This window comes from Hippoglossus hippoglossus, chromosome 13 (genome assembly GCF_009819705.1).
Source record: "Hippoglossus hippoglossus isolate fHipHip1 chromosome 13, fHipHip1.pri, whole genome shotgun sequence".
Classification (NCBI taxonomy): domain Eukaryota; kingdom Metazoa; phylum Chordata; class Actinopteri; order Pleuronectiformes; family Pleuronectidae; genus Hippoglossus; species Hippoglossus hippoglossus.
The window spans coordinates 14,207,262-14,224,613 of record NC_047163.1 but is presented as its reverse complement, the minus strand read 5'-3'; the positions used below and the strand labels follow the sequence as shown (position 1 = coordinate 14,224,613).

General features: G+C 39.2%; 1 protein-coding gene across 3 annotated transcripts in view; it reads left to right on the top strand.

The window, feature by feature from the left end:
• The window catches only part of veph1 (ventricular zone expressed PH domain-containing 1), an 80,191-nt gene extending 65,116 nt beyond the window's left edge, over positions 1 to 15,075 (top strand). For all 3 annotated transcript variants that reach the window (XM_034605216.1, XM_034605215.1, XM_034605213.1), the window contains 3 exons: positions 10,243 to 10,379; positions 14,086 to 14,139; positions 14,758 to 15,075. In XM_034605216.1, the coding sequence (XP_034461107.1) occupies positions 10,243 to 10,379; positions 14,086 to 14,139; positions 14,758 to 14,940 (374 nt within the window). In that variant the 3' untranslated portion in view covers positions 14,941 to 15,075. The remainder of the gene's footprint in view (positions 1 to 10,242; positions 10,380 to 14,085; positions 14,140 to 14,757) is intronic.
• The last annotated feature ends 2,277 nt before the right edge of the window (positions 15,076 to 17,352 follow it).

Here is a 17,352-nt window from a genome sequence, read left to right as displayed (position 1 = left end):
ATATGTTACAACCAGAGGCAGGAAATCGTTTGCACAGGACGGGAAACAGGCGGATGGGAGGCAGTTAAAGTTTACTGTGTGCATGTGGGTGTATGTTTATTTCTGTTTATATACCCTGTATGGAGAATTACCACATCACACAGGTTTTAACTAAAGATCATGTGCTAACATTTGGTGTAACATTTGGGCAGCTTAAGAAAACAAGGACTTTTATTTCTGGCCTGGAAACCAGACCATTTGTTTTCACTCTGCCCCCCCCCGCTCTGATTCACACTGATTTACGTCTGTTCTGAAACCGGTCGGGCCGATCACACCATTCATCTAAAATGAGTTGGGTTTGACTCGATGAATAACAAAGGAGAGCCACTGAATCATTTCGCTGAAGAAAAACAACAAAACAAATTTTGCGTTACCCTGCGTTTCATCACACGTTTCATTGTTATGATTGGTTGTTGTTGTGCTCGGTGACTGTTGATGGCCCCCATTGGAAATCAAGAAGTTTGGGGAACATTTGTGAATTGCCTGCCAACGCCAGGCTATTTTACTTTTTCATAAAAGAAAATCCTAACATACATAATGTAATGTGCGATCTTTATTGTCAAGCGATACAACATAGAAATAATAACACATGGACTGTGATACTTTATATAGATTCAACTTAGTTTTCCTGGAAACAAATTTATATTTATAATCTCTCACTAAAACACATTTCGTGGCCTTGCAAACACGTTTATCCTCTAAGCATGACAGGGAGGCTGGAGCCAATCCCAGCTGACATTGGGTGAGAGAATACATTTTTATCCTCTTCAACACATTTCTTTTTTCTTAAACCTGCCATTTTCCCACCTCTTGTTGGTGCCTTTCTCTGTATTTGCATTTGCATTCTCGTTCACATGCAAAAGAAACAAAAAAATCAGGGACCAGTTGTTGAGTAAAACCCACTCAAAAAGGGAACTAAATAATCACTCATTAATGATCATCAAGTATGAATGTAGAGACTATTTTTTGCACTGTACAATGTGTATTTGTAAATGTATATAGTGTGTTATTATTGTGGCACAATCCATTTCTCAGCATCACATTTACATGGTCCCAGTTCTAACCTGACACGGTTACATTAAAACTAAACTGGTGTAACGTAGGAACAGTTAAGAGTCTGGTGAATTTTTTTGTCCTGTTTGGAGGAACTCACTGTTTTTATTGGTGTTTTGTTAAACTGCAGCATTAGACGAAATCTAAAAGTAAGATTATGCCTCACTCCTGTAAGAATATTGTAGTATTTTCTGCTTGTATTAAAAAATGTTTCCTGATTGGATAGTCCTGGTAGCACTGGATCTTCTCATCACAGTAACTTCAACTCGTGAAAACCATGTGTTCATATTAAATTACACATTTGATTTATTATTACAATAAAATGTATCATTATAAAACATCATGTTACAGTGTTTAACAAGCTGTTTAACAAGCTCCGTGTGGTTAGAAAGTAAAAATCAACCGAAAGTTTCCACTGAGGACAACACTGCAGCTTCCCCTCGATATCACACCATCCGACATCCAGAAGTTTACAACGTTTTAAACAGTAAAATATCTGGAAAACATGTAACTTACTGAACACCTCTTTAAAGGTTTGAGCTCACTTAATAATATAACAAAATAACACAGCACAGTTTAGTTCACTTTTCAGTAATCAGAACTCAGGACGTCAGATGATGTGCTGAGTGATCTTCGTACGGTTCATTTAGAAGGAAGCTGTCATTAAATTAGGTTCACAGCTTTTCATTTTCTCTTTCCTCTTTGTCATTGTCTCGTCATCCATGTCTTCAAACACACAAACAATCACACAGAGAAACACACAGAGAAGTAAACACACACACACACACACACACACACACACACACACACACACACACACACACACACACACCAGTGAGCCCAATCCAACAGTGCAGCAGCCAAATTAGAGCCATTGTTCCAGTGTAATCAGTGAGGGAGAGGAAACCGGATGATTACCTCTCGTATTCACACCAGTCTCACTTCACCACAGGAGGATTTAGAGGGGGAAAATGACTGTCCCACTGCGATTGTGTCGTGTGTGTGTGTGTGTGTGTGTGTGTGTGTGTGTGTGTGCTTGTGGATTCATGTGTTTACCAAAGCATTTGTATCCTTGTGGCCTCAGATGCTCCTTCTGCGTGTCTTTCTATAAATGTAAAGGTTTACTTCTCCCTTTTTACCAAAAACTCATCTTATATATCATACAGTATCTGAGCAAGTAAAATGTAGATATTGAGAGTCTCTCTCTCTCTCTCTCTCTCTCTCTCTCTCTCTCTCTCTCTCTCTCTCTCTCTCTCTCTCCAGACTACACCTCAGACTAAATGTACAGAATCTATTACTACTACTGGGTACGAGATTTACATTTTGAAAGTTACAAACATGAGTCACATTCATCATTTGTCATCAAGAACATCATTTGGTTATATATGATTGAGAATTTTAAAAAGTGTCTGCCATAAATTTGTTATGATATAGCAAAGAGCTGGACCCCAACGCAGACTCACAACTCAGTTTTTAGTGAAAAGGATTTATTTTCCAACAAGAGGTGAGCAGAGCAGATGAGAAAAAGCACAGGTTACAGAAGCAGGTAAGCGAAGCAAAAACAAGCAAGATCAAAGGTTTCAGGAAGCAAATTCTCAGACTGAGCCAGAGAGCAACTGTAGCACTGAGTGGACGGAACAATCCAGTGGAAAGAGTGACAGCCGGGTCCGGGGTTTAAGTACTGGTGTCGATGAGGTGGATGAGATACAGGTGAGGCCACTGGAGTGCAGCTCAGCAGAGAGAGAAGCCACGCCCATAAAACACACAAACACAGACACAAGGGAGAGAGAAAAACAAAGGAGAAAATCCCCTGTCAGAGCTACATGGATTCACTTTATGCTCACAGAATCAAATATAATGTTAACACACACTGCAGGGTTGTAGCCTGTGTTTATAGTGTGACCCAACAAGTGGGAGCAACACAAAAAAGAATGACATGATTTCTACTTTTCAGTACAAAGTTTTCATCTGAGCAAATTCAAATATACAGGAAAGTTATTCTCAGTTTAGACAAAGAAAAAGACACAGCACGTTTACACTCGAGGTTAGTGAGTGTGTAGTCTGACTCCCCGGATGTTGACTGTATGTATAAACCTGCCATAGGAATCAGCCTGTTACTGTTATACAATCCCCACAACAATAGCCAATTGACAGCCTATATGCTGGAGATGGCAGTTGTGTCTTTTTCTGTTTTGTTTTTATGTGTTGGCAGTGAATCAGCCATTTTAATGACAGTTATCACTTTACCAAACCTACATTGTTTTTGTTTGTTGTTTGTACACAAGACAATTGTGATTAGTTTAAAGCAATACGAATAATCCAGTGTGTTTCTCTCCTCTAGCAGAGAGATAGTTTGTCTCCAGCCCTGACAGAGCGCTGTAGACATCCTGCAGGTCTGACGAGTCATTATACAACACAACCTGCGTCCATTTCATCAAATATTGGACAGAAACTGCTGCCAAATTCAAATGGGTCATGGGTATTTATCAACCAGTAAAAGCAGCACACGACAACTAATGTATGTATATATATATAAACATGCTGTTCACATTAGCTGCCAGAGTTTTACTTTATCATGCTTTATATTGCCTCGCTATTGTCAAAAACTTGCTGACGTTGCCTGAGCGGCTTTCTGTGCATCCCACACACAGACGCACATGCACACACACACAAGCTGCTCTAATGTATTTAATGGTAAAGGAGAAACGAGAGAAAGGTGAAGTGTTTTCCATTGTGAAGGCCAAAGTGGAGTCAGTGGTTACTGCAACTCCATGATGCTTTATGATATACTGTTGAGTTTAACTACTGGAATGCTTTTGAAGTGAGTGGTATTGAGCAGAGTTTTGTGTGTGTGTGTGCGTGTGTGTGTGTGCGTTTGTGTGTGTGCGGACGTGCCAGAATAAGGTACACGGGTTTGACACGTTCCCTCGGTCATCATATGTCATTCTCGCTCAGTGTGTCTGGCCTTGTTGAGTGTTTTCACTAAAACGTGCACCATTCATCACCATGAAAAACCATAACCAAGGGAATTCTGGACATTTGGCGTCCAAAAACGTTCTTTTTTAAAACATGCTTATGAAACCTCATTTTCGTGCGCCTCTACTTTCTTGTGTATTTTGTGCACATGTTCACTTGTGTCAGGAAGAGAGATCCTCTGTCGGGAAAGAAGATGGAGAAGCCAAAGCAGGACTCTCCATCATTCCTCCATAAATCACTGTAGACACACTGGACATAAATTCTCACCTCAAGCAATTATGCTGCAAATTCAGTAGATTCCCTTGGGACAGAGATAAATTCATCACACAGGACCAGAGTTGAAGCAAGTGTCATGAGTGCAGGTAGAGATTTTAAGGGTTATAGAGAATTTTGCTGAAATAATTTAGAACGCATTTATCATGGGGGCTGTTACATATGTTAGTTAGTTAATACCCTGTTATTGACAAGGGTGGATATTCATTTTATTATCTAATGACAAACCTTCCATCTTACATCTCATCACCCATTCATATCTTAACAGTGCACATCCTTAGATGAATACAGAACCATTATGTTCACGTGAACATGGAAGGACTGGATTAACCTCAGATTAAGAGGTTTTATAGCCTACTTTTTTATGACTTTTGTCATTGGTTATTATGACTAGATCTTTTTCTGTTGTTTTCTTGTAGTATATTTGATTCTAGTCTGAATATTGTCTACATTTCTTTCATAGTTTTTTCTGAAAAAATTTAACTTGCCCCAGACTTTATTTTCTATATTCCAAGAAATCTCAGGTCCAGTGCAGCAGTTAATCTGTGTGGATTCAAAAGTTAAACAATTAAACATTTGTACTAGTTAAAATATTTCTACATTTCTGTCCTGTTTTTACAGGCATGTATGAGCTAACTGCTACAAGATTAAACTAAATGTTGTTCATTGCAGGCCAACAACAAGAAATATTAAAAGAAAAGTTATATTATGTTGTTTTTCAGAAAAGTCCTGTCTTACATTTGAAGCGATCAGGCTGTGCAGGCTGCATTTTGAGTTATTACTGTAGTAACAACAATACAAATAGACTTTACAAATGTTTATGTGGTTTAAATGAGCTTTTCCAATCTTAAAATTTGGAAGCTTCTGGTGTCACATCAGCTCTATATTATGGCACCTTCACTTTGTATGGTTGAAACTGTAATAACCATGGACTGTATATAGATGGACGAGATGTCTTCACCTCCTCCTGTTGTACATCAATGTGAGCCACAATTTGGCAGATATGGAAGCAGCCATCTTGCATTTTGACATCAATTTGAGCCATTCTGCGCAGTGATGATTGTGGTGGGTGGTATTAAGGTCCTGCCCATACACATGCTCAACCAATCGTGAGTCAGTCTCAGCTGCCAATCATGTTTCACCCAGTTTTTGAAGCATTAAATGACTAATTAAAACCCAATTTACCATAAATATGAGCTCTTAAACCATCTTTGAGAAAAATTTTACTCATGACCTTTGTAGTTTATCGTCGATGTCCCATTCACCAACATGGAGAAGACAGGATTTATAATGCAGCCAGCCTCAAGGGGGCGATCCAGATGATTTGGCTTCACTTTTGGGGAGCTGTCATGTCCTCCATCTTTTTATACAGAGACATTTTCAATGAACCGGTTTTCCAGTGTGACTTCTTAGATCAAAAGGAACTCACCATCAGGCTCAGATAAACCTCAGACTAAAACTTGCACTTACTTACTCATTTTGGTGTAAAAGAGATATAAGTTGAACCGACTTCTATTTACTACCAGGTTATAATAAGTATTAAACACGAGTTAGTCAACATAACCAGTGTTTTCCTCTTTCTTTCATTCTGCCGACATTGTGTGAATTTAGCATTACTGACATAATATCCTCAGACCTACCAGTGAACAAATTAACTATCCGTAAACAGCAGTAACACATACAGTAGGTAGGTGTGTGTGTGTGTGTGTGTGTGTGTGTGTGTGTGTGTGTGTGTGTGTGTGTGTGTGTGTGTTCTCTCTTTACCGTCAAACCAAGCCAACCAAAAGTTATCTGCTTTGCTTTAAATGTTTTTGCAAAACTCGACATGTTACATGTTTCCTATTGGTAATGACTCTGCATTTTTGCCACTCATGAAATACTGTCACTCAAACGGGGGGAACTTGACATTTAACACAGGAGGCACTTGTTTCCACCCACATTTTTTTCCTAAAATTGATATTTAACAAGGGTCAGCTGGTTCACACCCACTGTTTTCTTTCAGCACTCATTTCTCCACGTCCTCCTCACACCTCGTCTCGCTGCGGTTATCCTCCAGCCAAAAACACTCACCACCTCATGCACACACTCATGTTATAAAAACCAAAAATAAACATGAAGTGTGATTTGAACCTGAGGCTGAAATGTGGCTTGTTTCTAGGTACAGCTGCTTGTGCTAATGTGTTGGGTTTTGACTCCTGTCTCAGTCATGAAATCCTGTTACTCCCACAATATTAACAAACTACAAATCAAGTGACGGCAAAGCTTCTTTGACCGACATTCACAAGACAGACGCATCCACAGTTCAAGTTCAATTAATTGCCTTTTTGTAAAAACTTTTATAAATGTTTGCTCTGAGTTACACTGACTAATCCTATTGATTAATCATATGGTTTTATCTTTTAAATCATAAAATGTTCTCTACTCCGGTTCCACTGTTAAAAAAAGCGCTATATAAATAAAGTTTATTATTATATTATATGGTAAATGGACTGGTGTTCTAGTCTTATCAACCACTTTAAGCACTTTACAGTTGCATTCACCCATCCACACACACCACTGGCACACCCCTCTGGAGCAATTTTTGGTTCAGTGTCACTTCAGAATGTGGACTGGGGCTGCCGGGGATCAAACCAACCATCCATCTGGTCAGTGCCCGCTCTTCCCTCTGAGCCACAGCCCCCCATGAAGCACCAATTGCATAGTGGCAAGAAAAAGTCAGTGGACTCTGCGGAATCGAACTTTATTAGTTGGTCATAAAATGTAATTTAGCTTTAGGGAATAACGTGACTCCTAGGTCATGTGACCCCATGTTGACAGCAGTTAATAAAAGCGTGAAAGCTGAGAATATGATGTGACTGACCTAACACAGCTCTCCTGATTTCACCTGCAGGGTTTCGGACACAAGCATTTTTGTGTTTTGTTTGCTCGCTCGGACATCCTCAATATTTGTTTGGACTATGCATGTTTTGCAACCTTGTCTGATTGTTTGACGTCAGTGTGTCTTGGACCAGAGGGTGTGAACTTTATCACTTGCCTCAGGCTGACAACAAATCCAGGGGGTCATTTTCCAGGTGTCTACATCAAAGCAGAGTGACGGCACGCAGCGCTGTGAGTTATGCACTGGACAAGTTTATTTCTGCACCAAAAAAAAAAAACGGAAATATTTGTTAGATGACGCATACGAGCTGGCAGCCAATAGGAGCGGGCGTGCGTCCAGCTGTAAATGAGCTGTGTTTCTCTGTAAACAGGCCGACAGGAAGTCTGAGTGTTGTGTGGTTGTTTGCAAAGAATGGGAATGTTTTAGTCAGATGGTTGGTATCAGGGTGAATCATCTGCATAAATAGAAAACATACAAACATTGCTGCACTGTACACTCACCAGGTCACATCCATAAATTTAAGCATGACTTGGGCGGACATAACCTGTAGTGATATAAATCTAGGACAAGGAGGTTGTTTTAGCCCTTTTTCATGGGTTTGTTTGTTTGGTTGGTTGTAAGCAGGATCCAAGAACATCGTCACAGTTTTCCGAGGGAATAATTCATGGATCTTGGTCATATTTCACAAATATCCCACAAAATTTCTGCAAATGTTTTTGCAACAAATGCCTGGAAAAAAAAAAATACCATGAAAATCCTTGAATAATTCAGATAAATTTGGGAAACAAAACGAAAACAAACAACAACAACAAAATCCTGGACAAAACCTGAAAGAACTCCCTAATGCTTCAAAATGTCATTTGACCATCTGTCCGATATAAAGAGTGCTCACCTCCACCAAGGCCAAACAACATGCTGCACATGATTATGTTCTTACAATGAAAAAATTAAGTAAATTTATGATGAGTCTGCATCTGCACCAAAATGTAATTGGATTCTTTCCGGTCGCAGGCCCCATCCCTCCACCAAGTTTGGTGGAAACCAGTTTAGTAGTTTTTTTTTTTTACATACTCCTGATTACAAATAAACCAACAGAAAGACAGACATGGGAGAAAAGATAGTGGAAGTAATGATGTGAAACAGAAAAGCATTAGTGGTTCCTCTGCCCTCCAGGGGTTGTGATGACCTTTAATGGTTTGTCTAGTTTGGCATCAGTCACCTCTGTGAATCATACTTCACTACGTGCCCACACATGCACACACACTCTTATCACATGCACTAATCTCTCCACTGTTTTAGTCATTGGCACGGATACAATGAGCCGCTCTGTTTGGTGGTCAGCATTTGTCCTGGGGAGCACACACACTCTGAAAGTGTAAGAGTCACACACACTCTGAAAGTGTAAGAGTCACACACACTCTGAAAGTGTAAGAGTCACACACACTCTGAAACTGTAAGAGTCACACACACTCTGAAACTGTAAGAGTCACACACACTCTGAAACCGTAAGATTCACACACACTCTGAAACTGTAAGAGTCACACACACTCTGAAATCGTAAGAGTCACACACACTCTGAAATCGTAAGAGTCACACACACTCTGAAACTGTAAGAGTCACACACACTCTGAAAGTGTAAGAGTCACACACACTCTGAAACTGTAAGAGTCACACACACTCTGAAATTGTAAGAGTCACACACACTCTGAAAGTGTAAGAGTCACACACACTCTGAAACTGTAAGAGTCACACACACTCTGAAATCGTAAGATTCACACACACTCTGAAACTGTAAGAGTCACACACACTCTGAAATCGTAAGAGTCACACACACTCTGAAACTGTAAGAGTCACACACACTCTGAAATCGTAAGAGTCACACACACTCTGAAACTGTAAGAGTCACACACACTTTGAAATCGTAAGAGTCACACACACTCTGAAACTGTAAGAGTCACACAGTCACACGCAGAAATAACTCATTCCTATGTTGATGGAAAATTAGTCTGATTGCTTTAAAATTTCACTTGATTGATTTAATTTGTTGTCATTTATATTTTTGCATATCACCATCGTCATTACACACACACACACACACACACACACACACACACACACACACACACAGACACACACACACACACACACCCAGACACATAGACCAGTCCACACTCCATAAATAGTGAACAGAACAGTTACACAACAGCATTACGGGAATTCTTAAGTGGCTGGTTTTACAGTAAGTCAGTGATGGAAGTGTCAGAGCAGTAGAGACATTCTTTAGATGTTGTGTCATTTAAAGTTAATTTTAGTTTATTTGGAGAGAGCTCCATAAATTTTATTATTTTATTTTAGTAATACGACAGATTGTTTTCCTTGACAAAGACTCCCACTGCACATGTGACAGAATGTTTAGTCACATTAAACCCCATGCAATACATTTACAAGAGTATATGTTGACAAATTGCACAATTACTATATATATTGAATATATATATATATATAACTAGCTATATTACTAATGTAGATCCATGAATACGTTTTTGAGAAATCAAGAAAAATATTGAAAAATTCAATTTTAAAGAGATTTTTTAAATCCGGATCCAGAATTTAAGGAGTTCTTCCCTGAACTATACCAGATCCTTCAACCAGTTTTTGTCTGATCCTGCTAACTAACAGAAAAACACATATTGTGTACATGTAGAGAGTCTTATCACACTTATGTTGTCGGCCTAACTGCATGGAAATCCACCTACAGAGGCTTGAAACCTGCTGGAGATGGAGGAATGATCATAGTGACAAATTGGTCGGTTGCTCAGTTAGACATATAACTTATTTCATCAATAAAATCCTCTTTTTTATTCATTTTGTTAACTTGGCTTTGGATAGCTCATGAACACGTAAAGTATCACAGTAACAGATCTTTCACATTGATCCTCTGATGAGCAGCTGTCATGTAATAGAGCTTAAATAAGGCAAACTGACTCTCTATCTGTTGCTCTTGTGTTTGTGTGGCCCTTCAGTGGTGAACCAGGAGGGACAGCCTCTGATCGAGGGGAAGCTGAAGGAGAAGCAGGTCCGCTGGAAGTTCATCAAGCGCTGGAAAACCCGCTACTTCACCCTGGCAGGGAACCAGCTCCTCTTCCGCAGAGGCAAGTCAGTAAGTAGCCAATGAGAGAGAAGCCACCTCACACACCTACTCACACACAGACACACAGGCACAGCGTCCCCGGCTTCTCGCCTATAAAACCCTCAGTAATGTCTTAATCTTGGCTGTCATTTGAAACGTGATGACATTCTGTATGAAACTGTGGAAATCCCACGTCCTGATAAGCTCAACTCTCCCTCAGTAGCGTCCGGTAAATCTGGTTGTTACGAATTAGCACTCACGGGGCCAGAGCAATGACGCAGCAACAACATGAGTCACTCTCACTCTGTGTAACTCAAAGCAGATACAATTACGCACAAGTAGCAAACCCAGACGGAGGATCTGCCTCTCGCAGTACATGTGAGCGATAGAGAGACTGAATACTCTCCTCTTCCAGTTTGATACAACACACTTCCACTCTCAGGTTGAACAGAGGCTGAGGTCTCCGAGCAGAGATTTATCGAGCAGAAAGGGGGCGTTTGGTTCATCGAAAACAGGGAGGGAAAACAGCAGGATCGAATATACACCGGTGGTCAGACGTCTGAAAACGTTTGCTCTTGAGATCAGGTCAAGTTTTACTTTAACAAGCTGATAAAAGGAAAAAAATTCGGACAGGAAAATTGGACGGATGTGGAAATTTACCGCACGTCCAGAGTTTACAGCAGTCGTCTACAAGAGTGAGCCAATTAATTATGATTAAAATAATGTTCCGTTCAGTGTCTTGTTAATTCGATCAGCTCCCAAAAACTAGAGGGTTATCACAGAAGAATATCTGGAACAGGGAAATGTTCTCCAGTGGTGGTTGATTAGAGTTGAGCTCCCTCTGGAAACTGGAAACAATAGTCTTTGTGCTCTCATCCAAATGGTAATCGTTTCCTCTCCTTTTTTTCTTTTTTTTTTACAGCAGCCTCATTTTGGAAAGGTTTAGCCTCTTTGTTCTCGCAGCTCAGTTTGTGTGTTGCCAGCGTTCTGGAGGTGGATGGTAGGTTGTGAAAGACCCTTTTCCCAACTGACGAGTGAGATTAACATCTATAAAATGTGTCGTTTCCTCTGTATCGGATGATGGAGGTTTGAAACATTCCCAGAGTCCACACAGAGCAGAGACGTGCATCTCACTCGGAGTATTTCACATGAGCATTGATTTAGCACTAGATAAAATATGTTCCAGAGAAGAATGCATATATATCTGATTGCTTGCTGAGCCACACTGTGCCCTCCTCAGAACTCTGCATGTTCTCTCTAATTGGGTCCAGACAGACAGCGGTGCCAAACTGCATCCAGGCCTCCGCTTCGATTTGGGGAGTCGATTTGTTCCCGAAGTGAATTTAAGACTTGTATTAGAGACCCTGTATATCACCAAAGAGAATTGCATTCAGTACCTTTCTCACGGTCGTCCCCGCTCGAAGAGTAATGGAAAACAAACAACAAGCCCCACTATTAAAAGTTAAAAGACTGCAAACGTCAGACCACAACCACAAAGACACACAGAAACGTCAGGGGGTCCTACAGGGGGGGTGTCCTCCTTTCACTATACGTTTATGCCAAGAAAACAATTTTCTTTAATCTACACATGTCTGGACCCAGATGAGAAAAGAAAAGTGACGGATGGGTTCATCAATTTATAAAGAAAGAACTCCTATCTTTATTAAAGTTGGTAAATGTTGCTAAATTCAACACATTTTGAATCAATTATAGGATATAATGTGAAAGTATTTGAAGAATATAGGACTTTCGTAAATGAAACTTGAGAGTAAATGATTCAGTGTGTCTATTTCTTAATACTGGGATATTTCGACATCTAGTTCCCTGTAGTTTGTTTTTCTGTGGTTAATTAAAGTCGGATTTCTTTGCTATTTTTGCTGCTTAAATCTGCCAAACGTCTTTTTCCTTCTCTCCAGGCATTAGTTTCACTTTTTCACAGTTTAGGCACTTTGATCTTTCCTATGGGAGGCAATGTATTAAAAGTAAATCTATATTGTTTTATTTTCATCAGTGAAAGGTATTGTTTAAATGCTCATCACTGACTCGTTTCACTTGCTCTAGGAAGCTTATACATTTGGCAGGTTGTGCAGTTTTAATCTCATCTGTAGCAAACATCATAAAAACAACAAGAAGGGTGTTGGTGCACAACACCGCCAAGGCCAGTGCCCTGTGTCTCGCCATGTTAAAGCAAGTGAAAACTAAATCCTGCATCTGCCCGTTTATCTGGAAAATGTAATGTATTCTTGCGAGGGTCATGTGGATCCGTTCTCAGAAGTTCATGGATTTCGGTTCAGTGGTTTTTCAGTAATCCTGCCGACATACAAACTATCAATGAAAACATAACCTCCTTGGCATAAAATGTTTCTATTCAGCAGCCAAATACTGGTGAACTGTGGTGAGTGTCAATACCAATAATCTCAAAACTTAAATCTTACAACTCCCCTTTATTATAAAATAATATAATTATAAATGCATTCAAAGACAAATAATTTTTCTGTCTCAATCAATACAGACTCTAATACACTGATACTCTGGGTTCTCTGGAGTACGTTACTGAGTCCACAGGATCTCCAAGGCTTTGGATTCACGTCTACACATTTTCCCTCAAACTGCTTCAACATATTTGCAGATTTCTGAGACAATGCATCACTAGACTTTTTACATATGGGGAAATGTTTCACTATAAGGTTAAAACGCATCAAAGTTCACATGAATGCTCGGTGGGAATCAGACCCTCAGCACAGCCGACCGGGAGGTAGAACTGAACACGTCTTCTCACGTTCGGATCTTCTCAGTGACCACCTCCGTCACTGAGGGATGTGGTCAGTCAGTCGCCTTGAGTCTTGCAGATAGTTCTGGTTATGTGGTTATAGGATTTTGTTTCCTGCCCTGGAGAAGCAGCAGAACAATAAAGTCTGATTGTTCGTCCTGTAAGTGGTTTGGTCTGAAGGAGAATGTCCTGGAAACAGCTCTGTGTGTGAGAGTTGTAGGTCAGAACAAGAGATATTCATATGTCTGAAATGTACAAAGAGCTTTGTGTCCTGGCTGAAGATAGATTTCTATATGTACTTATTCGACCAGCTTCACATCACCAGCATAAATACATGTGTTTATGAACAGATTGTTCCCTATGAAATCTAGAGAGAAGTAAACTAGTTTTACGACTGGTTTATCCACAGTGTGTTAGTTTCATTTGCTTCATTAGTTTGTAATGTTCCACATGATAATGTTCCATACGCATTCAAAATGCCATCGGTGAAATTGAAGTACATTTACTGAAGTACAATTTATTTTGATGTACTTTGAATGAGCACTTTCTTTTTATATTACTCAATCATTCTATTGAACTATAATAAAGAGATAGATACAAGATATAAAGATAAGATCATATAAACAAAATGTGTTCTAAGTCACAAACTACAGCATTAAAATGCTACTTATATCTTAAAGCATCATTGATAATAATTAATGATTTTTATGAAATATTTTGAAGGCAGAATTTTAACTTGTAACTGAGAACTTCTACAGAATTTCTTCCCTACACTTTACACTTTTTTTTCATTATAAAGATCTCTTTGCTTGAGCCTGGGTGTTAACTCAGTGAGCACAGATTGTACGGCTTCAAATTACCCAGTAACATCCATAAACTATACATGATGTAAAAGTAGACTTGTGTAATTTAACACATTACATTTGTATATATTCCTACATCTCTCATTGTCTGTCCTCTGCACAGAAGGATGAGCTGGATGATATTCCTATTGAGCTGAGCAAGGTGCAAAGTGTCAAGGTGAGAAGCTCCGAAGTCATCATCTCTCAGAAATGTCTGGTTTTTAAGAGGCAAGCACATCACATCCCAAACACATAGAATAGTATATTAAGATGGACGACACCTCAAAACTGAAACCAAAGCATGTTGAACAACCCCTAGTGGCTGGCTGCAGTGTAGATCATAAACCCTGCCTCCTCCATGTTAATGGATGGGACTTGGTCCAAACAAAAAAAGTCAAAATACACATCAAATACATTTTTCTCAAAGATGATTTCTGCCATTTTAGGTAATTTATCACACCGATATTTGTTCAAGTGCTAATTCTTTTTTAATGAACAAGATGGCGGTGTTTGTATTTGGGAATTGTTGGCTTTATTTCTAGATAGTGGGAGGAAGTGGAGTCACATCGTCCATCTTTGTTTAGTCTAAGCTAAGAACGGGTTTGTTTCAAAGCTACAATAATTTTATGCAAAGTAAGACAGCATCAATCTCAAATGTCAACAATTGTATTTTAATTCAATTTTATTGATATGGTACCACAAGAGAGAAACTCAACCGAGACAACAGCATCTCTTGGTATTTGTCATCATTATCATCTCTTTCTTTATCAGAAGTTTTTCGTCTTTGTTTCCACAGGTTGTGGCCAAGAAGCGTCGGGATCGGGGTCTGCCACGGGCCTTTGAGATCTTCACCGACAGCAAGACGTATGTGCTGAAAGCTCAGGATGAGAAGCACACAGAGGAGTGGCTGCAGTGCATCAACGTGGCCGTGGCTCAGGCCAGAGAGAGGGAGAACAGAGAGGCTACCACCTACCTGTGAGACCAACACACAGACAGACACAACGTCAAACGCAGCCAAACATACTCTGGGGAGTGTGTTTCTGTAGCGGTTTGGCATTTTTTAAGCACTTGTAAACAACCAACAGAGCTGAGGAGGGAAACACTACACAACACATACATATACATATATATATATATATATATATATATATATATATATATATATATATATACATATATATATATATATATATATATATATATATATATATATATATATATATATATATATACATATATATATATACACATATATATATATATATACTGCTAGTAGCACTTCAGTAGCACTATAACTTCATATGTGTAACTGGTGGTATCCATCCTCTTCTCCAATCAAATGCAGTATTTTTTAGAAATAAGATTTATTCAACCAGCAGTTTAAAAAACTCAAGAAAAACTTGTTACATATTTAAAATACTGACTCCCAATACTTTACTGCTACACTAGTAACCTTCTCATGATGAGACACATATACTGGACTTGTGTAGTGATTATAAATGAATGTTACAATATATATAAGTGTTAAAGACTGACGTGTTAAGAAGATCCTCAGCAGATTGGATCATTCACTTCCAACCTCTGCTTGAACCTGGAGACTGCTGAACTGCTGTGAGCTGCAACAACCAAACAAATCAGCATCTACACAAACTTTAACAAAGCAATAAAGACTCAACCGACCTCATAAAGACTTGTAGCAGTACTGAGACTGAACAGATGCTGGAGAGGAGCCTAATGGACCAATGGGAAGGAGATACGATACTGGAATTTATTGTGTTTGGGTGACAGAGAGAATGATGTAGTCTTAAAAAAGACCTCTTATGCTTTTTATTTTCTGTCTTATATATACATATATATAATGTTACATTGATGTTCATATTAACTGTGGCCAAAGTTTCAAAACTAAAATGTAAAAAATGATCTGTGTGACAAAGCTCTGAACGCTAGGTTTCCAACAGTTTTTCTACTTTTTTGACAGATGTCAGCTCATCATATTTTTTTTATACAGTCATCCAAGTCCAAGCACAGCTTGTTCTCCCCAAACGGCACCTTGAGTAGCATTATAGGCTTTTAATGTATATGTACAAATAATAGAGAGTGCTGGTTTACTATACTGTTATCTGGTGGGGGGATGGGTTGCTGTAAAAACATTTAACACTGAGCCAAACACTGGACTTGATACTGCATTTTACCACCAGCTGTCCCATTTGACTCAGTAGGCATTCCTGATTGGAGCATAATGAGACTGGGTGAGCCAATTAATGAGAGTGACTCCAGTCCACTTGGTGGCAGTAATGAACTCCTAATTATTTGTCAACTGCCAATAATCTTTAAATAAAGATTAATAAAGTGAAGCAGCATCACAATCATTAGGACTAAAACAGCAAAATAATGTGTTTTTATATCTCACAACAAATATTTAACTTTGTGGGCTTAAAATCAAAAATGTTGCCGTATTGACACAGTTATCTTTGTTTTGTTTGAGACGACCATTTTAAGTTCACCATGTTTCCTGTGCTTAACCTCCTATAAGGTAAATATTGACGATAGACCGAAGTAGAGACGATATCTCTCCTTACATCTGATCTCTGAACTGCGTTCTGTCCCTTTAAGGAGCACATGTTGCCGATTTGCATTTATTTTGTTATTCACTTGACTTCCAGCTGTTACATCTATCATTCTATCTACCATTCCTGTCAACTTTGTGGGTGATACTGTGTCCTGTTGAAAGAATCTGGGGCTTGTCACACCAAGGGGAGAGCAACATATTTTAGACTTGTGCCCATCGAGGATCAGACCTGGGATCTATTTGGTGACCAGCAGCAAGGGTGTTTGTCAATCTGTCCTCGAGTCGGGTTTCTTGTTCATCATCTCCATGTCAACCTTGGTCTTGGTCACAGATCCTAATTCAGCAATACACTTCTACCGGAAATAAACATGAATGCATTAGCCGACATGGTTATCAGAGACATTGGTTAAAGATGACACTCACATTTTAAGGCTTATTCTGAACTCTAACACTTTTTGACTCTGTATTTTTGCTTGTTTTGTGGACTTAAATACCGTCGCTGTCTGATATTAACTGAAGGCAGTTGTGTGGCATGCAATAGCCTCCAAACATTCATGGACATGCTGGTCCTCTAATCAGGTTTTAAACAGCGATACAATAGAATATATTCAGCATAAAGAAGGACTAATAATCTGTCCTGTAAAGAGAAGGTCAAGTAACACCAGTAATGAACATTTCCCATCATCATATTAGTGTTAATGACATAAAGAAAACTGCTGAATGCAGTCAATGAACAACCTGACAGAAAGAGGTTATAAATGCTGCTGTTTCCAAAACAGATATAAGCTGCTTGGCGACAACTTGTTCCAGACACAAGAGGCA